This window comes from Drosophila arizonae, chromosome 3 (genome assembly GCF_054131065.1).
Source record: "Drosophila arizonae isolate 15081-1271.41 chromosome 3, UAZ_ARI_1.0, whole genome shotgun sequence".
Lineage (NCBI taxonomy): Eukaryota > Metazoa > Arthropoda > Insecta > Diptera > Drosophilidae > Drosophila > Drosophila arizonae.
In genome coordinates, this window is record NC_142923.1 from 32,225,320 (window position 1) to 32,249,314 (window position 23,995).

General features: G+C 35.4%; 1 protein-coding gene across 10 annotated transcripts; it reads left to right on the plus strand.

Annotated features, from left to right (window-relative positions):
* Positions 1–766: 766 nt before the first annotated feature.
* On the plus strand, positions 767–21,895 carry Nipped-B (Nipped-B cohesin loading factor). 10 transcript variants are annotated; one of them, XM_089465839.1, is made up of 24 exons: positions 819–1,066; positions 1,386–1,531; positions 1,600–1,771; positions 1,829–1,947; positions 2,009–2,186; positions 2,405–2,951; positions 3,024–3,276; positions 3,350–3,514; positions 3,604–3,782; positions 3,845–4,285; positions 9,654–10,337; positions 10,398–10,626; positions 17,840–18,152; positions 18,211–18,439; positions 18,495–18,689; positions 18,752–18,844; positions 18,910–19,403; positions 19,457–19,605; positions 19,664–19,951; positions 20,016–20,251; positions 20,316–20,473; positions 20,533–21,193; positions 21,250–21,456; positions 21,514–21,895. In XM_089465839.1, exons 2-24 carry the CDS (start codon positions 1,465–1,467, stop codon positions 21,676–21,678), a joined length of 6,222 nt encoding a protein of 2,073 aa, XP_089321965.1. In that variant the 5' UTR covers positions 819–1,066; positions 1,386–1,464; the 3' UTR covers positions 21,679–21,895. The 10 variants fall into 10 exon arrangements, with proteins under 10 accessions (XP_089321962.1, XP_089321963.1, XP_089321956.1 ...); XM_089465835.1 differs by having other exon boundaries at positions 823–915; positions 1,004–1,127; positions 2,405–3,276; XM_089465834.1 differs by having other exon boundaries at positions 823–915; positions 1,004–1,114; positions 2,405–3,276.
* The last annotated feature ends 2,100 nt before the right edge of the window (positions 21,896–23,995 follow it).

The following is a 23,995-nucleotide window of genomic DNA, read 5'->3' on the forward strand; positions in this document are numbered from 1 at the left end:
TATGAGCATTTGTATGCATGTGTGCGAAGCTCTGGCTGCCTGTAGAAATTTTAAAGCTCAGCATTTGTATTTGGTTGATCTTGTGGAGTCCTCACACTTCGAGAATCGCGTTTATAGTTAAGTAGATGATTTTATTTCAATGATCGTGGGTTTGCCTATCAGAATGTAAATGTAGTACCTGATTAATATCCGTGGGCAGATTGGAATGCGATATTCGATCCCTTGCACCTGCCAATATACAGGTGATATTAACCTTTTTAATAAGAAGCATATGTATGTACATATATACATATACTGGCCAAATGAATCCATTTTAAACGGTGCATCTGTTAAATGTCATAAAACTCATGCAATTAAAAAATACCTATAAAAGTAATGGGAAGTGTACTTGTTACTTTAGTTAGTAAAAAAAAAGAAAAAAAAAATGGGGTATAGAGGCATTTTTGTTTCACAGTCGACCATCTCGGTCGAGCGCATGAAGCGAAATGATTGTGATTTCGTATAATTGCGTAGCCCGAACCTATAAGTGAAGAGTAGAGAAAATACGAAGTTGACTGGGGTGGTAATGCTCGAAAAAAGTGTGCAAAAAGCTTTACACTACGTGTCCGGTCTATCTATCCTCTGTTTATTTATATATATAATCAATAAATAAATACTGTATATTATATAGTTATTTTATATAAGAAGTCATGAAATCACACTTAATTAAATATTCAACTTATCGCTGATACCTTGATTCGAATTGTTAAGATTCACGCATAGATTCCATGCCATAAAAAAGCATTTTTGTGCAAAACTCAATACAAAAATTTTGTAACAAATAGCATTTGAACGTGTGTGTCAGCCATATTGGCTATGAGAACTGCTGAAGGGAATTAATAAATAAAACAAACTATTTCTAGTATACTATAAACGGTGAATACCAGCTAGAATTTGTGTAATTTATAAACAAATTTTAAGATAAATAATTGCCATATAAATTGAATGAGTTATTTTTTCTCAGTGCTCCTCATTTAAAATCAATTTTCAAAAGTGTACTAGGTTTTTGCTATGCTGTGTATTTTTGGTGTGTATTAGCGATGTTACATATGAGAAAATAATAAATGTCTTCTTTGTAAGCATAAAGTGTACGAAGTGCATATATTATTATATGTATATTAACATACATATGTACAGTAGATTGATTGCTAATCTACATATACTCATACCCCTACTAACAATAATCGAGTTGTGTATCACTACTACTTTCTCTTACAAGCACATATAAAGAGATTCATTATACAAAATCTTATATATATAATATCATATATAGATTAGCAAAAGGTCTTTTGATTTATTTTGAAAGTTGAAGATAAAGATGTAATTCACTCATCATCATTTTACAGCTACATACGATCGATCATTTATAAATATTCCGTGTATTTTCTAATAAATTGAGGAACGATTATTGTGTTTCTCTCGATAATGGGGGACCGTGACATCCCAAGTGTTCCCGTCACAACATTAGCTGGTCTAACCAGCACATCTGATTGTAAGTAAATTTCGGATTAAAATGTTTTTTTTTTTCCATTTTATAATGTTTTTAAATTTATAATGTAGTGCTCAGCGAGTTGCCTGTATCCGATTGTCTACAGAGCGCTTCATCTTTTAATAAATCGCTCCTGTTCCATTCGTTAGTGGCCAACGAATCTAATAATCTCCTGTCAGTCCGTGATGAAAATCTAGTAAGACAGTTGGTAAATGCCATTGAGCAAACGAACTCGGACAATATGTAAGTATAATTAACGTTTGAAGTACATAAACTATAAATTCTATCATTTCTTTACAGAGAACTTAAGCCGCAATATGCCATACATCAACATGGTGCTAATATTAGTACATATCCTGAACTACTGCAGGGTATTTACAACTATCGCCCAACTGTATTTAACACTCCACGGCAAAACGGTAATTTAATGTCCAATGAGAACTAGTTACAAAAGCAATTAAATCTACAATTATTTTTTAGCAATAAATGATCACACGGTTGAGCAACACCTCCCGGAACACTTACAGAAAAAGCATCCAACGCATTCCAAGCAAACAGGCCTTGTTAATAATGTAAACGATATTTGTAGGGAGGCATACAATTTTAATGCTAACTATCAGCATCCTCATCTCAACGAATATGTTCATCAGTCAATCAGGTGAGAAAGAAATTCGTTTGAAATAAAAATAAAATTTATAACTATATCAAGTAAATGTAGGTAATCAAATCTCTAATCTGAATACTACAAATTAAGCTTCTAGAATCGCAATCAGTTCAATTCTTTGGTTGACACAAATAAAATAATTTATACTTTTTATGGAAATAGATGAAGATTTCGAATTAAATCGGTGTCCTTTTTTTATTTTTTATTTTCAGTACTGTAGCTAAGAGCAACTTACCTGGTCAACGTGATTCTACATCAAGTAGAAGTCAGATTGAATCCATTGAAAATATGATTGTGGGGCAAAACGCTACGCCAGAAACCATAGTTTCTAGAGAAAATATAGTAATACATGAGGAACACACATCCCGAATTCAATCATTAAATGCCAATCATCATGGAGAGCAACTCCAAGCGTACTATCATCAATACCAACATAAAAATCCCATTGGTCTACCAAAAAGCAAAACCACAAACTCATCTATCGACCATAACCAATTACATCAGAACGCATTTCAAACTCCGTCATCAACTACATCGACAATTCAAGGAAATTTTCAAAATGTATTGAACCTACAAAGACAGCAGATCGCCGATGGAGGGGTCGTCCAGCAACAATACAGCAAACCTCCTTCACCATCAAAGTCACTAATAATTGTGGCAAATAATAGTACATTTGTAAACGACTTTAACCAATGTACAAATCTTACATCAACTGCCACCTCAGCATCCACATCTTCAAGCGGCAAGTCCCAGGTTCGGGTATGTATAAATCGTCTTAACGTTGAGGATGCTCGTCTCATGCAACAGAGTATTAAAAAGTTTGTACAAAAGTCACCAGAAATGGCTAGAAGTATGGGGTTACTTCAAGAAACAACTAGCAAGCATCCTGTTAATGAATATCTGTCATTGGCTGCTAATTTCAATTCATCTGGGACATCTGGTATTCCGAAGACTGAGTCTACAGTCGCGAGTTGTGCACCATCTACTGCAGATATGTTTGCTGTTATTAAAGCTGATGAGAAACGCACTGGAACTAAAAGAAAATTGGCCATTTCCCTCGGAGATATCCCTCCAGAGCAAATATGTAAGCATACATTGAACATTATTATTTACAGTTCATAGAATTAATGACATTTTTCATTTTAATAAATTTATAGATTCGAAACCCAAGCTGCGGCGAGTTGAACGCATAATGACCCTGCCAACACCAAAAGGAATAAAAGAAGAAGTCATCCGCTCCCAGACATACCAACAGTTTATGAAAAATATGGAGCAGATTATTGAAATGCTAGATGATACGGAATCCCCTAACTTCGATACAGGTAAGAAATAATTTAACAATATAAAATAGTTCAAAGTATTTGGTCTTGGTTTTTCTTTCTCAAAATTTATAATTCGTATTTATTTACAGAAGATGTAGATGATAATATAGAGTGCATTCCGCCAAAACTTCTGAACACAATGAGTGATGATGTGGCAAAGTTAAAAGCTAAACAGGCATTGGATTCAATACCAAAAAACAAACTGACTCTTCTTATCAACTACGCCATGCGCAACGTTTACTTAGCTAGAAATTATTCTGCTGGACAGGTATGTGTTTTTATAAATATTTTAATGACCAAAATCCATAGACCTATTTATTTGTTTTGTAGGAAGACGAAGATGATATAGTTGATGACGAAGTTATAGAAAAAATATTAAACGCTATGGATGCTTGCTTACTCATATGCAATATTTATTCAACAGTGAGCGACTTAAAGTTTTTGCAAGAAGATAATATATCACACATAATTAAATTTGCTCAATTCCAACTACGTGAAACTATATTTCCCTTACACGATCCTGTCTATACTGTAAAAAGTGTTAAGAAAACTAGTCAACGCAAAAAAGCTAAATCCCATCAAAGTCACCATAGGAACTTACAACTTTTTTATTCTAAAGTTGTTGAGCTTTTAAAGGTATTCGTGACACTCTTTGACAAATGTATATTTGTTGATACTATTGTTCTGCCGTTATCAACGCTTGCAATCGAGCCATTTTTTGTAGACAACATCGAAACATTGCAGTTTGTTTGCTTGGAGCTGGTCACAACGGTAAGTGCACTTCCCTATTATTTAAAATGTATGTAACAGGCAGGAAGTATTCCTTTTCGTATTTATGAATGTTTTAACGCCATAGATTACAAATGTTATAAAAATTTAGATAGATAGTTTCATGCATTTTTTTTAATGTCCTAAACCCATTGACGGGAAATGGTTTTGTTAAATCTATATACATACACATAAGGATGCATAAAATATATATATGCACTCCTCGAAATTCAATTAAAGGCACTCAGTTTTTCTGTGTTTTATACCCTGAACCCATTTTCAATGGGAAATCAGGGTATAATGGTTTTGTTGAAATGTATGTAACACTCAGAAGGAGGCGTGGCAGACCCCACAAAGTATATATATTCTTGATCAGGGCGACGAGCTGAGTCGATTTGGCCCTATCCGTCTGTCTGTCTGTCCGTCCGTCCGTCTGTCCGTATGTTTGAACGCGTCGATTTCCGAAGATATAAGAGCTAGAGACTTGAATTTTTTTTTTTTAAATGACCGTATATACAGCGCGGACGTCAAGTTTGCTTTTAAAATTCGATAAATCATCCCGTTATGTTTTACTCGAGTAAAAACATTCAAGTTCAAATCAGATGCCACTATAGCTAATTAAGAATGATTTTTCATTTTTTTTTAATTTCTCAAATATTCAATATAATATGTTGAAAGTTTCATTAAATTCCGTTCAGTCAAAAATTAATAAAAAAAAATCAAATATTTGGCCAATTAACAATCGCACGTGCAGCAGCTACATCAGCATCGTATGCGTGTGCACACATACATTCAAACTTCTTCTAGAAACATTCGTTGAATCACATCTGCTGTTAGTTTTGTTTAGTTTTGGTAGATGGCGCTGCAGCAGTGAATCTATTTGAGTTTTGCCAGCGCCACTAGCAGGAGTGGAGTGGCCTAGTGTGTTAGCTGCATGACGCTCGATCGAGAAGTCGCGGTTCGAATCCCGATCCATGCAACTGATGTTAATTTTTTTTTTAATTGTTTCAAAATATTTTTATATTTTCATAAATGAGGTTTCTATTTAATTTATATTTTTAAATACATCGAAATTGAAATTTCAGCCATACTAAATGGGCATTTTTATTTGTTGGGTTCAGGGTAGTATCTAGACTATTCGACTAGAGTTTTCTTACTTGTTTTTTTTTTAGTATTATGCATGATGGAATAGTTTTTTTTTTCTTATCGCATATTTCTATTAGTTATATGACATACACAACAATATTTTTATATATTTTGTAAACAAAAAAATTTTAATGTATGAAAAACAAAAATGAAAAAAAAAAAACAAGAAAACTGTAGTCGAGACTGCTTGAGATCCCCTGAACCCTTCGAGCAATAGATATTTCAATAATTTTTCGCGACTTTCAGCTTACACAAGAAACACGCACACACACACGCACGCACACACAGACATACACACACACACACACACACACACGCATACACACACAAGCATCCACGCTAAAACACGCATGGGCTGCAGTGTGCGCTTGCTGTAAGAACTTAATTGTTTAATAACTTTTTTTTTTGTGGACATACGATCTTCATGAAACTTTTTGATTATGATTATAGCATGGATATGCATGTATTTGCTAAAGCACAAGTCTCTAGTATTTGAAATACGCCTTTTACAAATGTGATGGTGAGGGGGTGGATATAGGGGTGGGGGGTAAATTTTAACAAAAACCGAAATAGCATAAATTGCATATAGCATACATTAAAAATTTGGAGACTCTAGCAATAAAGGTGTAGAAGATATAATTTTATAACTGGTTTTCGATAAGGTTTGTTATCGATAAAAAATATCGGGATGAGCTATCGATTTTTAATGATAAACTTGATATCCGCGCTGTAATTACGGACATTAAAAAAAAAAATTGAAGTCTCTAGCTCGTATATCTTCTGAAATCGACGCGTTCATACATACGGTCAGACAGACGGACAGGTCCAAATCGACTCAGCTCGTCACCCTGATAAATAATATATATACTTTGTGGGGTCTCCCACGCCTTCTTCTGCCTGTTACATGCATTTCAACAAAACCATTATACCCTGATTTCCCATTGAAAATGGGTTCAGGGTATAATAAGCGCGAAATTCAATTAAAGTTCGTCTTATGTCTTGGAAAGAAGTCAGTAAAGTATTTTAACTGTGGTTTTTGCTATAAAATGTATTAAATATAACTATTTTTCAACATTTAGTTGGGTTTTAGTCTGTGTCATCAATTTATATTGAAATGCGAAGAGGAGAGATGCTGACAAACGAAAAAATCGCAAAAGTCCATGAATACAAGGATGTGGGTTGGTCTAACCGAAAAATTTCACGTAATTGAATCGTTCGCCAACTCCTGTAAATAATGTTGTAAACAAAAAAAAAAAAATCCAATGAAAACTGAAAAAATTCGAGCAATAGAAAGGTGTCACCACGAGAAGAAGCTGCTATTATACGCGCAGGACTTTAAAAAATGTTACTGCTTCCAACATTTTTTTAGAATTAGACCTTCCGATAACAGAACGCCGTGTTCAGTAAATTTTGGGGACTAGCTACCGGCCAAAATAAATGGAACTGAAGTCAAAACCGGCTTTATCTAACGGCCACAAAGCGACTTGGGTAGATTTTGTGAAGCAACACATTTCCTGGTCGGAAAACTGAAAAAAAAAAAAAAATGTTTTTCTCAGATGCGAAAAAATTCAATTTAAATAGCCCTGATGGGTTTAATTATTACTGGCATGACATTCGACAGCCTAAGCAATACTCCACAAATCGAAACTTTGGTGGCGGATGGTTAATGGTGTGGGCTGCATTTATCTACCACTAACGAACTCCAATTCTCAAGGCTATATACATTTATTGGAGAACATTCTTGTGGACTTTTTGGATGAAGAACCGTCAAGTATTTCACTTTTCCAACAGGATAATGGGGCCATACATATTTCATAGTCGAACCAGGTTTCAGGAGATAAATATTACCTCAATGTCATGGCCTGTTCGATATCCGGACTTGAATTCTATGTAAAACATGTGGGGGAGCCTTGCCAGGGGTTTTTGGGTTTTTGAAGTAATTCATAAATTTGGGTTTTAATTGATTTTCTTTTCGATTTTTTGATATGTTAACACAGTGCCTTTAATTGAATTTCGCGCTTCTTTTTATACGCTGAACCCATTTTCAATGGGAAATCATGGTATAATGGTTTTTTGAGAAAATTTTTGTTTTTCTTACATTAAAATTTTTCAGTTTACATATGTATATCAAAAAAATTTTTGTGTATGTCATATATAAATATGACTTGTGCTTTGGCATATACATGCATATCCATGTTGTAATCATAATCTGAAAGTTTCATGAAGATCGTATGTCCACAAAAAAAGTTATTAAGAAATTAAGTTCTCATAGTAAGCGTACACTGCAGCCCATGCGTGTTTATGCGTGGGTGCTTATGTGTGTATGTTTTTGTGTATGTGTATGTGTATGCGTTTGTGTGTGTATGCCTGTGTGTATGTGTGTGTGTATGCGTGTGTGTGTGTATGTCTGTGTGTGTGTAAGCTGAAAGACGTGAAAAATTATTGAAATAGCTATTGCTCCAAGGGTTCAGGGGATCTCGTAGTCGAGCAGTCTCCTCGACTATAGCTTTCTTACTTGTTTTTTTATACCCTGAACCCATTGAAAATGGGAAATCAGGGCATAATGGTTTTGTGAAAAAGTATGTAACGGGCAGAAGGAGGCGTGCCAGACCCCACAAAGTATATATATTCTTGATCAGCGCGACGAGCTGAGTCGATATAGCCCTGTCCGTCTGTCCGTCCGTCCGTATGAGTGCGTCGATCTCAGAAGTTACAAGCGCTAGAGAGCTGAAATTTGGCATGCATACTCGTGTGTACCATACTCAGTACGAGTTTGCTTTATTTTTTCGATAAATCATCCGATAACTTTTTTATCGAGAATAATCGAAAAATTGATTTTGTTTTTTTTAGCCTAATTTGAACATTTTTAGACCTGGAGTCTTCAAATTTGTGTTGTATATAAAGTTAATCGATACAAAGATTTTGTAATTTACAGATTTTGGATACCACGCCCCCTTCTCCTCCAATTTGTAAAAAACGCATTTCAAGTACTAGAGACTTGTGCTTTGGAATGTACACCCATATTCATCATATGATTACACTCTGAAAGTTTCATTAAGATCTTATGTCTACAAAAGAAATAATTCAACAAATAAATTCTCATAATATTGCACTGCAGCGCAGCCCAGGCGCAGTCGCTGCTTACTGCACAGTTAGCACTGCTAACTAATTAACTTAGCAGAGCGCAAGCTTATGCGTGCGTGTGGATGCATGTGTATGTATGTATGTGAGAATAAAAGAAGTGCAGAATGATTAGATTAGGTATCTCCTAGTCGAGCAGTCTCGGCTGGAGTTTTCTTACTTGTTGCAGTTTTCTTACTGTGCATTCTTAAATCAAAATAAATATATTAACAAATCTCATCAATACGTGGTTTTGAAGACATGCAACTCATTAATAAATGTAGCTAGGAGAACTTCTTAAACTTTGCATTTGCAAGTGGTTTTTTTTTTCGCAGCTATATATACATTTGATGAATACGAAGATTTTGAAATTTACAGATTTTAGATACGACGCACTATTCTCCCCCAATTTGTAAAAAACGTATTTTAAGTACTAAGAATATCAGCTTGCAGAGTTCAGGTATTTCGACTAGAGCACACTTACTTGTTTAATGCTCTTTTCGTCAGAGGAAAGAGAATACATTGTTCGTCTTTCTGTATAAATGCAAAAGTATCACTATGCTATTGAAGCTAGACATTTGAAAATTTGAATATTAACTAGTGATGTCAATATTTACCCAATACGCCAATAGGGACGTACAAATCGAAAATGCTTTTTTCTGTATTGCTGCGTGACACATCGAGTAAAACTGATCTATATTATTTATACTCTGAAACCATTTAGGGTGAATAATTAAAATGTCTATAAAAGGCAGAAGGTGGCGTGGCAGGCGCAATAAAGTATATAATATCGCTCAAGGGGACGAGCTGAGTTGATTAAAACCTTGTATAACTGTCCGTTTCTCCATATTAACGCGAGCTAGAGTCCGTATATATCTCGAGCAGATCGAGTTTGTTTCCAAAAATTCTTCCTTTATTGTTATCGATTCAAAATCTTTTATTTTGCACAATTTCGTTTTTTGTATAAGTAACTAAAATTTGAAAAGTTATATTAAATAAAAATTTGCAGATCTGAAACTTGTATGTCTTTGAATAAAAAATAGTTTATATATTCAATTATATTTAAACATATCCTTATTTATTTTTATTTTATTTTTTTTTATAGATATTTAGAAAGGAAAGATATGATAAAATACGGAATAGTATTTTGAGCGATATTCTATCATCTATTGATCGTTTACCTTCATCAAAGAAGAATCTGCGCCCATATAAACTTACAAATAATGGTGGAAATATTCAAATGGTTACTGCTCTTGTACTCCAATTAATTCAGTGTGCAACTATTTTAACGGATTCACTTTGTGAGAGCGGTAAAAATAATACGAAAATGATACATCTGATTGATGATGATGATTTACCAAGCAGTGCTACACAAGTCGTAAAACCGAATCAGGATATCCTTGTTCTAAAAAAATACGATGTCGCAGTTAGTATTGGTGGAAACTTTTTAACAACATTTTTAAATAAATGCAAATCTCGCACCAACGAAACTGACTTCCGTCCGCTCTTTGAAAATTTTATCCATGATCTATTGTCCACTGTTAACAAGCCCGAATGGCCAGCTTCGGAACTATTGCTTTCCTTATTGGGAACTATGCTAGTGCGTTACGTATCTGATAAATCTATAGAACAGAGTATTCGTCTTGTTTCTTTGGACTATCTTGGCATCGTAGCAGCTCGTTTGCGGAAAGATACTGTGGAGTCCCGTTGTAAAGTAAATATCATTGACTCCATGATTAAGTCAATTAAAGCTGAACAAGAAAAAGAAGGTGATTTAACTATACCAAACGTATGTATTATAATATTATAATAATATTAATAATATTATAAAGCAATTTAATAATTGTAGTCAAAAATCGAGCTTCATCCGGAAGAGCAGCGTACGGAGTTTCTTCAAAAAATTCTTCTAGATTTTCTAGCTGTAAATGCACAAGAGGAGAATTTAATATGGGACTATGCGCGACATTTTTATTTGGCTCAATGGTACCGGGATATAATCTACCAACGACGCAGAATTAAAGAAGGCGACAAAGGATTTGCTTCAAAGAAACCAAAGTCTCGTTTAAAACAACGAACAGGTAAGCTAAGTAATATACTGATAATTATTTCTTGTGTATGCAAAAACATGTGCTGCCGAGGTGCGACACGACCATGATACCACTAACCAGAGAACACATAGACCGGACAAGTAGTGTAAAGCGTTTTGCACACTTTTTTTCGGGAGTTATCTCCCAGACACTTCGTATTTGCTCGGCTCCTCACTTTTTGGGTTCGGGCTACGAAAAAATACGAAAGCACAATCATTTCGCTTCATGCGCTCGACCGAGATGGTCGACTGTTGAACAAAAGATCCCTCTGCGCTGAATGTTTCCCTTGCTCTCTCTCTCTCACGATGCTCTCTGCTCTCTCAAATATGTATATGTATGTATGCATGTGAGCACAAGCAGCGCTCACAAATTGAAATTTCTTCGCAGCGAGAGCCCATGCCTACCCTTATGTGTGAAGAGTATACCGAACTTTTCAAACCGTTTGCCATGCGTTTTCGTTATTATTTGTGGGAAGGGTATGAAAGCGTTGGTGCGCATAATGAAAATGTTTTCACGACGAGCATGCACACACACACTTACAGTATGCTGCATGTACTATGAACATTTGTATGCCTGTGTGCGAAGCTCTTGCTGCCTGTAGCATTTTAACTCCCAGCATTTGCATTTGGTCGATCTTATGAAGTGCTCACATACATATGTATGTATGTATGTATGTATGTATGTATATACATTTGATTGTGTGTACGCATGGGAGGCGCTGCTCACAATTTTGGGATATAACTTGTAGAAGCATTTGTATGCCTGTGTGTGCCTTTACATGTGCGTGTGTATGCCTGGGAGATGAACATTGGCGTGTGCCTCCCTCAACTTAGAATGGTGTGAACGATTTTGGGTTTTATTTGAAGAGGCGCGCTTATGTTTAAGTACCTGATTTCACTCAATGATCGTGGGTTTGCCTATCAGAATGAATGTTTTTTAAAAATGTGGTACCTGATTAATCCCAGTGGGCAAAATGGGATGTGTTTTTTGAACCCTTGCACTTGTGCATACATATGCAGGTCAATTTGGCACCTTTTTAAAGATATGAATACAGGTAAACAGGTCAAATAGACCCTTTTTACAAAAATTGCATACCAAAATTGCCCAAATTGACCCTTTTTTAAGGGTCGTAAATCTTTTGCGCCTACATTTTTTACAGCAACGCTGGAATTAATTGTAGCACTTGTTTCAGCCATAGTCTTAAGAAAAACTTTTATAAATTTTGGCTAGTTTCGCAACAATATGATAAGCACTGAACGTTCGTTTCGGAAGTTGAGTGTCAACTAAAGTGACAAGTGCACTTCCCACTACTTTTTATAGCTATTTTGAAACTTTACGACATGCCTCTTTTTAAAAAAGGGTCAATTTGGGCAATTTTGGTATGCAATTTTTGTAAAAAGGGTCTATTTGACCTTTTTACCTGTATTCATATCTTTAAAAAGGTGCCAAATTGACCTGCATATGTATGCACAAGTGCAAGGGTTCAAAAAACACATCCCATTTTGCCCACTGGGATTAATCAGGTACCACATTTTTAAAAAACATTCATTCTGATAGGCAAACCCACGATCATTGAGTGAAATCAGGTACTTAAACATAAGCGCGCCTCTTCAAATAAAACCCAAAATCGTTCACACCATTCTAAGTTGAGGGAGGCACACGCCAATGTTCATCTCCCAGGCATACACACGCACATGTAAAGGCACACACAGGCATACAAATGCTTCTACAAGTTATATCCCAAAATTGTGAGCAGCGCCTCCCATGCGTACACACAATCAAATGTATATACATACATACATACATACATACATACATATGTATGTGAGCACTTCATAAGATCGACCAAATGCAAATGCTGGGAGTTAAAATGCTACAGGCAGCAAGAGCTTCGCACACAGGCATACAAATGTTCATAGTACATGCAGCATACTGTAAGTGTGTGTGTGCATGCTCGTCGTGAAAACATTTTCATTATGCGCACCAACGCTTTCATACCCTTCCCACAAATAATAACGAAAACGCATGGCAAACGGTTTGAAAAGTTCGGTATACTCTTCACACATAAGGGTAGGCATGGGCTCTCGCTGCGAAGAAATTTCAATTTGTGAGCGCTGCTTGTGCTCACATGCATACATACATATACATATTTGAGAGAGCAGAGAGCATCGTGAGAGAGAGAGAGCAAGGGAAACATTCAGCGCAGAGGGATCTTTTGTTCAACAGTCGACCATCTCGGTCGAGCGCATGAAGCGAAATGATTGTGCTTTCGTATTTTTTCGTAGCCCGAACCCAAAAAGTGAGGAGCCGAGCAAATACGAAGTGTCTGGGAGATAACTCCCGAAAAAAAGTGTGCAAAACGCTTTACACTACTTGTCCGGTCTATGTGTTCTCTGGTTAGTGATGATACCCAGTCTTATTCCAGACGCGATGAACGGTATCATTGGAAGTTGTTTTAAAAAATCGTTCAACTTCAAGGCGTCCTCGGTGATCGGTTATTTTCGGACTTGGGGACACCAGTTGAAAAATACGTTTTTTTTTATTGATCTACTATCAGCGCTGCTCGTCCAGATCGGAGCATTGACAATGGCACATCGTAACGTTTTGCATAAGAAATATGTTCTCGTATCCTTTGACTAACTTTTTTCGGTAGGATTTGGCTTACAACTGAGATTTTCGTATAAGACTTCCAACCCCTACACAGATTTCATTTTCCATAGCAATATGGGACACCAAGCGCACAAATGTTTTCGTAATAATTTAAAATTTCCTAGAATAATTTAGAACTAAAGAGGAGAGAAAAAAATCGAACAGCTCTCGGAAATTTCTCTTTCACAGCCTAAATGTTATAAACCTGAGTATATTGTGCAATTTTCAAGACTCTAGTGCACAACAAAAAACAGTCGCCTTCTTTCGAGATAGCGAGGGCTAAAAACCTATTCGATGCTATGTTGTTTATACCCTGAACACATATGGAAAAGCAGAGTATAATGGATTTGTGAAAAGTATGTAACAGACAAAGGGAATCTTTGCAGAATTATATATATAATAATATATAAAGTATATATATTCTTGATCAGGACGATGATCTGAGTCGATATAGCCCTCTCCGACTGTGTATATACAGTTAATGGATACAAAGATTTTGTAATTTACAGATTTTAGATACCAAGATATATTTTCAGATTTAGATATAAGATATAGGGATTTTTCGAATTCGGTACTGATGCTAAAAACCTGAAATTTGGTATATATACGAGGGTTGGCCACCCAAGTCCAACGATATGGTAGCTATGGTAGATATATGTCCGCCCATAGGGGGCGGGCAAACCGCAAAAGTTTATATCTCCTACAGTTTAAGAGCTAGAAGCTTCAAATTTAGATAGTTTAGTTATTGGTAGTCTCCTCTATCGATGCCCCAAAAATAATTTTTAAACCTCTTTAAGGGCGTGGCATATCGAAAAATACCCTGTAATTTTTTACATTTTTTGAGCGTAAGAATTCAAATTGCATTTAGGTTACCGGTTGCTCGTTCAAAGAACTGGCCAAAAATGAGGAGTCTACGGCCACTAGAACGTGGCAATCGGCATTTATAGTGCCCGAATTGCGGCATTTATGTGCGTCAGCCATCTATTTATGTATTTGTACACATAAATAGGCTGAATAGGCATTGATAGCACGGAAGAAAACATTTTTATAAAATTAATAAATCATAAAAAAGCTAAAATAACAAAAAAGATCGCCGGCGCTTCTGCCTACAGCACCACCGCGTCGTATCGATCAACAGTAGTTAAAACAAAATCAGATTATTGTAATGACGCCACATAGCAAAGAAAAGCGGCTGGAAATTCAAAAACAATGCAAAGACAAATCAATCGCGAGATTCTTAGAATATGCTAGAGTATGCATTTATGTGTACATATATACATACATACATGCGTGCAGACTTACATATATACATATGTATGTATTTGCGTATATGTATTTGAGGGCTATTTAAGAAGAAACAAATTTAAACTTATAAAATTATTCGATTAAGAATAAGAATAGTATTAAGCGCCATTCATTCAAGCTCGCACCTTCCCAATAAAATTTCTATTTTATAAAAATCGAAAAATATATGAAAAAACAAGTAAGAAAGCTCTAGTCGAGACTGCTCGACTACGAGATCCCCTGAACCCTTGGAGCAATAGATATTTCAATAATTTTTCGCGTCTTTCAGCTTACACAAGAAACACGCACACACACACACACAGGCATACATACACACACACGCATACAGACACACATACACACACACACACGCATACATACACAAGCGCATACACACACACATACACATACACACACACATACACAAACACATACACACACATACACAAACACATACACACACAAGCACCCACGCATAAACACGCATGGGCTGCAGTGTGCGCTTACTATGAGAACTTAATTGTTTAATAACTTTTTTTATGGACGTACGATCTTCATGAAACTTTCAGATTATGATAATAACATGGATATGCATGTAATTGCCAAAGCACAAGTCTCTAGTATTTGAAATACGCTTTTTACAAAAGTGAGGGTGAGGGGGTGAATTTAGAGGTGGGGGGTAAATTTTAACAAAAACCGAAATTGTATAAATTGCATATAAGCATACATTAAAAATTTGGAGACTCTAGCAATAAAGGTGTAGAAGATATAATTTTATAACTGGTTTTCGATAAGGTTTTTTATCGATAAAAAAAGATCGGGATGAGTTATCGAATTTTAATGATAAACTTGATATGCGCGCTGTAATTACGGACATTCTAAAAAAAATTTGAAGTCTCTAGCTCTTATATCTTCTGAAATCGACGCGTTCATACATACGGACAGACGGACAGACGGACAGACGGACAGACAGACGGACAGGGTCAAATCAACTCAGCTCGTCACCCTGATCAAGAATATATATACTTTGTGGGGTCTGCCACGCCTCCTTCTCCCTGTTACATACATTTCAACAAAACCATTATACCCTGATTTCCCATTGAAAATGGGTTCAGGGTATAACAAGTAAGAACGTTGCAGTCGGGCGATACCGATTGTAGAAGACTCATTCACAGCCCATTTGCTGTCAACCAGAGTATATGTTTGTGTATGTGTTTGTGTGTGTGTGTGTGTGTGTGTGTGTATGTATGCCTGTGTGTGCGTGCGTGCGCGTGTGTGTGTGTGCGTGTTTCTTGTGTAAGCTGAAAAACGCGAAAAATTATTGAAATAGCTATTACTCCAAGGGTTCAGGGGATCTCGTAGTTGAGCAGTCTCAACTAGAGCTTTCTTACTTGTTTTTCTTTTGATATATAGTAACTTAAAAAAAAAAATAAAAAGATAAAAGTAAAGGATCAAAGGATCAAATGAAAGTATCCTCAGAAATTACCTCTTCTTTGGTTTTCATTAACTAAATTGTTATTTTGCGTTTCGATAGACTCTAGAAGTGTCTTTTCTATATAATTATGGATTTATAGGGAGACAGATGAGGAATAGTATTATCCTTAACAAACCTAAATATCTTCGGAGCTATCAGGTGATAGGAATGAAATCATCCAGCCCATTGAATGCAGCAATTCCTTAGAGTATGATACAGTCTCTACCATAGTGTTTTCTCTAAAGGGATTTAGCATTTTGGAAAAAAATGTATTGTTGATATGAGCTATATACATATACTCCAAGAAGCTGTTATTTATCCATAAGAACGGTTTTATGGAACAGAACTTCCTTAACTTTTGCACTTATTGGATTCTTATAGCTTTTATTACACTTTTAATATTTTTATCAACAGTTAATACCATTTAAAGTTAATTACAAAAATGAATAAATTGAAAAAGCTTTCGTCAAAATACTTATGCCAAGCAAAACTGCGATGTTTGCATGCATTGTTATCAGCAAAAAGAGGACGAAAAAGGTAATCAGCATAAAATTAGGCATTCATAGATCTATTAATAGATTCTTTGCTTTGATCACAATTTTCGCTATTTTATTTAGCGGTACCAAACAATGCCAATGCTCCAACACAATTTTTCATCAAAAGGCCTCTGCCGACTGGTGTATATGGATAAATAGATAATTGAATGAATTATATTTTTATAAGTGCTTTGAAGAATTATTGAAGTATACTAAGTTGGACGATCTTGAATCTTGTAGTCGAAGAGTTTCGAGTATAGCTTTCTTACTTGTTTAAAATTTTAATTAATGTATTTTGAATATATCTGATATTTCAGTAAGTATATGCATCTTTCACACGAACATATTTCAAGTCTCTAGCTCTTATAAATTCAGAAATCGTTCATCCATACGGACGGACAGGGCCTTGATCCTTAATATATATATATACAGGGTTGTCCATTTTTGACTGACCCATGTTTTTTTCTTTTAAATCAAAGATAAATTTTTATTTGGATCAAGTAGATTGTTGACATCACTTTTTGAAGAAGATATCTCTCAAATGGCCGGCGTATTGTACCCGTTTTGCAGCATTTTTCATAGTTTTGGCTATTTCCTCACGAATGTTGTTTTTGAGCTCTTCTGTGGTCGTTGGCTTATTAAGATAAATTTTTTATTTAAAAAATCGCCACAAGAAAAAGTCAGTTGGTGTTAAATCGGCCAGTCGAAAAGCCATTTTTCGGCATCAAGCGACGAGGAAACAATTTCTTTTAAAAATCGATTGTGATGCGAGCGTGTTGTGGAGCGCCGTCTTGTTGGAACCAGAACTGCATCATACTCTTTCAACGGATAATTGGCATCACGAAAACGGTTATAAAAATCTGCTTAGACTAAAGCTTCCAACGCGGTGTGTTAATAAGCGATCTGGCTTCTCTGCTTAAAGATATAAGGCTGCCAGGTGGGTCAATCGAATATGGAAAGCCCTGTACATATGGTGTGGCACGCCTCCTTCTGCCTGATACATTCATTTAAAAAAAAAACATTATACCCTGATTTTCTTTTGAAAATGGGTTCAGGGTATAAAAACTAAAATCTGATGTGGGGAAAATAGTAAATCTATAACTGCAGTGGCTACAGACGGCAGTGAGCAGCGCATGTGGTGGAAATATTATTACTGTATATTTTAATTTAGCATTTCCAACTGTACTGTTTATATGTATATCCTTCAAGATACTAAAAATTCAATATATGATTTCATTTCTTTATTATATTATTATTTAAGGTGAATATTCTGATACATCAGATTCTGGATCCTGTGATGAAAATTACCCTGACGACTCTAATAAAAATGGCAATCGACCTGTCGACGTTGTTGATTATGAACTGAATCTTGAAATTTTTAATGTCTTAGAAGAACGAAAACGGTACTTGATTAGTAAAATTAAACCATTTCCAGTGGGCGAGCAAAGCCATCAACACATAAAAACGTATATAGATTACAATAATGCACAGTTGATAGCTCAATATTTAGCTACGAAACGGCCATTTAGTCAGTCATTTGATGGATGTCTTAAAAAAATTATTTTAGTCGTTAAGTAAGTATACTTGGTGTCTACTATAACATAATAACTCAATCCTTAACCTTTTACCCAGTGAACCATCAATCGCTGTGAGAACACGAGCAATGAAATGTCTAGCAAATATTGTTGAAGTTGATCCTCTGGTACTAAAGCGAAAGGACATGCAAATGGGTGTTAATCAAAAATTTCTAGATACTGCAATATCAGTGCGCGAAGCTGCGGTTGACTTAGTAGGAAAATTTGTACTTAGCAATCAGGAATTAATAGATCAATACTACGATATGCTTTCGACTCGAATATTGGTAAACATCATTTAAATATATATATAAATATATATATAAATATATTTCCTTGCAGGACACTGGTGTTTCAGTAAGAAAGCGTGTAATAAAAATTTTGCGTGACATTTGTATTGAATATCCTGATTTCGAAAAAATACCTGAAATTTGTGTAAAAATGATACGCCGCGTTAACGACGAGGAAGGCATTCAAAAGCTTGTTACGGAAGTTTTTATGAAAATGTGGTTCACACCATGTGTCAAGAATGACAAGGTCCATTTATAATATTTTTAAAGGAATTTATAACTTATATATATATATATTTTTTTTTATAGTACGGTATACAACGGAAAATTAATCAAATCATTGATGTGGTGAACAGTGCTCATGACACTGGTACAACGTGGTTAGAGGGTCTTCTAATGAGCGTATGTGACAAATAATATTATTTATTTTATTTTAATTCATTATTGTTCAATTTTTTTTTTTTTAGATTTTCAAGCCAAAAGATAATATGGTTAAGCTTGATGGAAGTACTCAGGAGAGTGTAAAAAAAAATACAGAGCCACCACAAGAAATTGTATTAGCTTGCCAGCAATTAGCTGATGGTCTTGTGGACAGGCTAATTGAATTGGAGGACACCGACAATGCACGTATGCTTGGCTGCATAACTACAATTCATTTGCTAGCTAAAGTACGGCCTCAGCTCTTGATTAGACACGCTATGACAATAGAGCCTTATTTAAATATTAAATGCCATTCAGCTTCTGCAGCAAAATTTATTTGTGCAGTGGCTGATATTCTTGAAAAGGTTGTACCTCTAGTTAACAATGCGAGCGAATCGTTTTTGGCATCTTTAGAAGAGCATCTGATGCTGCTAGTAGTATCAAGAAATCAAGCTGAGGTTACAAGTTGTGTTTCTTGTTTGGGAGCACTCGTAAATAAGATTACAAAAAATTTTAAATTGATTCGCGATTGCTTTCAAAAGTAAGTCTAAATGTACTTCAAACAAACATAATTTTTAAATTCATTACTTATAGGTTTTACCGTGTTCTGGAGCTGTCTAGAAATCAAGTTGAGCAAAATGCTTTTCATATTGATAATATTTACACCCCTAGCTTTCGGAGAAGTCTATTTACTATTGGTATTTTAATGCGATATTTTGATTTTAGTTCCCCAATAGCATTAGGTAAATACATTTTTTTTTTTTTTAAACTCTTTTGAACTTAACTTGAAAATACTTTTAGGTGATGCAAATAACGGACTTCCTCCAACAATATGCGATAACGTGTTTGAATGTTTAATGTTCTTTTGTGGTTGCTCCAATCACGAAATTCGCAAACAAGCACTTATATCACTTGGCTCCTTCTGTGTTATGAATGATGATTATTTGACTCGATCAGAGCTTAAACAATTTTACTGTGATTTACTGAGGTCATCCTCAAATGATGGTGGGATTAAAATAATCTGCATGCGCAATATTTGGATATATTTAACTGAATCTGAAATGTTCATGCACAACAAAGAGAAGGAGTGTTAGTACAATATATAATAAAAATTAATAATAATGTTGCAATATTAAAAACAATATCTTCATAGGGGAAAAGCAATCAAAGCATGAAGACTTAAAGGAAATGAATGATGTTTCGTCTGGTATGGCTAGTCGCATCATTCAGCTCTATTTGGAAGAAATTCTCGACTGTTTCCTTAATCGAGACGATGCAGTCCGACTGTGGGCAGTCAAAGTCGTGCAAATTGTTCTTCGCCAAGGCTTGGTGCACCCAGTTAGAATGGTACCTTATTTGATATGTTTGAGCACCGATTTAAAGGTTGAGGTAAGCTAAAGACCTCACAAATATATTAATGATGAACTTAAATTATAATTACCTTAAATTTTAGTCAGCCCATAGAGCGGATGCCTTGTTGAAAGATATTGATAAAACATATTCAGGATTTGTGAATATGAAAGTTCAATTCGGGCTTCAACTTTGCTTTAAGCTACAGGAGATATTACAAAAAAACAATAAGGCGAAAAACGAAATTATACGAGGTTATGCGTGAGTAGATTAATTATAATCGTGGGATCTAAAAATTAAATAAAACCATTTTTGCTCAGAAAACGAGGGCCTGATCAAGTAACAACAGCTTTGAATGACTTTCTGTATACATTACTCCGAACCACAAAACCACAAAGACGCGCGTTGGTTCAGACGGTTACGAAACAATTCGATGATAATAAAACATCATTACAGCAAATGTTATACATCGCCGACAATCTTGCATACTTTCCATACGCGGTTCAAGATGAGCCTCTATACTTAATCCATCAAATCGATTTACTTATATCGATGGCTGGTACACATCTTTTAACTACTTTTAAAGAACACCTTAGACCAAGTGACAAGGGAGGAGACGTTCTTGAAGACGATGATGATGAGGAGGACCCACATGTTCTTTTTAGTCGTCTTCCTGAAGATATGACCGAAATAAAAAAATGTATAACTTCCGCGCAAGCCTGTATGCTACTACTTGTACTAAAAGAGCACCTAAAAGAAATGTATGGCTTAACTGACGGAAAAATATCACGTTATTCGCCGTCTGAGCAGAAGCTATATGAAAAGGCGGTAACACGTAGGATCGTCGCAGACTTTAATCCAAGAACCACAATCGATGTGATTAAAAAGCAACCTCAAAATTTTACAAGCACGGATACTGACTGTTTTTCTAGGGAATTATCGGATGAAGAAAAATTAGATCTTGTTGTAAAATATTTGGATGTAAGTAACTCTAAACTTCAACTTTTCATTTTAAGTTAATATCTTTAAAATTGTAGTTCAAAAAGTTGATGCTTAAACTAGATCCGGAAGACGCTGATTCTGATGCAGATGAATCTCGCGACAAGACAAAACTCAATAATTCAGGGTTAACAGAAGAAAGTTCAACAACTCCAAGTCAAATTCTCAACGACAAGCCAAACTCCGTTTCTATTCCAGCTGTGACTTATTGTAAAATTCAAACATCATCCACTACATTAATCACTGTAAGCTTGTAATATAATTATATTTTTTTCATATATATCAACAAATCTATAATATAGGACACGTCAAATATCGATACATTGACCTTTCGTACAGCGAAATCGGCACTCTCTCCTGTGAAGCTAAATGCGCGGAAACAGAACCAACAACGCAATAAAAAGAAACGACGCAAAATTATGTCATCTGACGAAGATGATGAATACAGCGGCAATGACTATTCGTGAGATGTTTTAGTCTTATTGGTTAAACCATATAATACAAAAGGGAACAGAAAATATATAAACGACTACTGAAGTTTAGGCTTAAACAATCTTAATTTAGGCATATAATATATGTATGTATTTATAATTTATTGTCTAAAGTTTAGTGTAAAATAGTATGTAATAATAACTTAAAAGTTGAATCACATAAAGTAATTAAATTTATTTTGTAGTATCTGAATTCATCTTAATCAGTTCTGTTGGAGAAAATAATCAAATAAAATAAAACTCATGTATATTTTAAAAATCGTACTAGAAATTAGCTGCTCTGAAATATTTTATGATTCGTCATAATGCAATAACTTAAGCTTTCAGGATAATTGAATATTGTACATATAATAATTTCCCAACAAATCAACTTTCGATATTCCTATTTCGAGTTATATTCAGTGGTGTAACTAGGGTATGGCAAGTTCGGCACGTGCCATGGGCGCCACTCTAGGAAGGCACAAAATGACACCTCAACTTAGTATATTCAATGTATATTTAATTTGGATAAAATTCTGGAAGTTCGTAAAAAAATGACCGAAGACAAAAATCAAGTGGAACAAGAAGTGATGCCCAGGAATTAAACAACCGAATGATTGGTTGATTTTTTTTATACCCTGAACCCATTTTCAATGGGAAATCAGGGTATAATGGTTTTGTTGAAATGTATGTAACAGGCAGAAGGAGGCGTGGCAGACCCCACAAAGTATATATATTCTTGATCAGGGTGACGAGCTGAGTTGATTTGGCCCTGTCCGTCTGTCTGTCCGTCTGTCCGTATGTATGAACGCGTCGATTTCAGAAGATATAAGAGCTAGAGACTTCAAATTTTTTTTAGAATGTCCGTAATTACAGCGCGCATATCAAGTTTATCATTAAAAATCGATAACTCATCCCGATCTTTTTTATCGATAAAAAACCTTATCGAAAACCAGTTATAAAATTATATCTTCTACACCTTTATTGCTAGAGTCTCCAAATTTTTAATGTATGCTTGCATGCAATTTATACAATTTCGGTTTTTGTTAAAATTTACCCCCCACCTCTAAATTCACCCCCTCACCCTCACTTTTGTAAAAAGCGTATTTCAAATACTAGAGACTTGTGCTTTGGCAATCACATGCATATCCATGTTATAATCATAATCTGAAAGTTTCATGAAGATCGTACGTCCATAAAAAAAGTTATCAAACAATTAAGTTCTCATAGTAAGCGCACACTGCAGCCCATGCGTGTTTATGCGTGGGTGCTTGTGTGTGTATGTGTTTGTGTGTGTATGTGTGTGTGTATGTGTGTGTGTGTGTGTATGCGTTCGTGTGTGTATGCGTGTGTGTGTGTGTGTATGTGTGTCTGTATGCGTGTGTGTGTATGTGTGCCTGTGTGTGCGTTTGTGTGTGTATGCATGTGTGAGTGTATGTGTGTCGCAGTTCGCAGTTCGTGTCGTGTTTCTTATGTAAGCTGAAAGACGCGAAAAATTATTGAAATATCTATTGCTCCAAGGGTTCAGGGGATCTCGTAGTCGAGCAGTCTCGACTAGAGCTTTCTTACTTGTTTTTTTTTTTTGGATTTTGGAATGAAGTACTCCTCCGCATTGACCGCATTTAAAAGAGGTGAATTTTCACGATGCTGCCGAAGATTGGAAGGTGCTTTAAAATTATTTCGAAAAAGATTATTTCGATGGCTTCCATCGTTGATATTTTACTCGAAGAAGGGATAATTTAATGACAAAAATGAGAGGATGCAGCTGCTCTTTGATTGCTTTGTGTCCAAAAACCAGTTCATATGGACAATAATTATGTAACCGTGTATTTACACAAGTCATTTTTAAGTGAATTTTTGTTTCCGTTCCCATGTCCGTAATAAAACGTCTTTATCGAAACGCACTTCACGAAAGTGAAATGACTATATTATTTTTTTTGTTCATGTTCGCCTTGTCCGTCCATCCGGCCGTTTGTCTGCATGAACGCGATTTTTTTCGGCGCAATTGAAGCTAGAGACTTTGTATCATGTAACAGGCAGAAGGAGGCGTGGCAGACCCCACAAAGTATATACATATATTCTTGATCAGGGCGACGAGCTGAGTCGATTTGGCCCTGTCCGTCTGTCGGTCCGTCCGTCCGTCCGTCCATATGTATGAACGCGTCGATCTCAGAAGAGTTAGAGACTTGAGACTTTTTCCTGGGTCCGTGTATATCACGCGCATATCAAGTTTTTCTTTTTATATCGATAACTACTCCCGATATTTTATTATCGATTGAAAACCTTATCGTAAGCCAGTTATTTAATTATATCT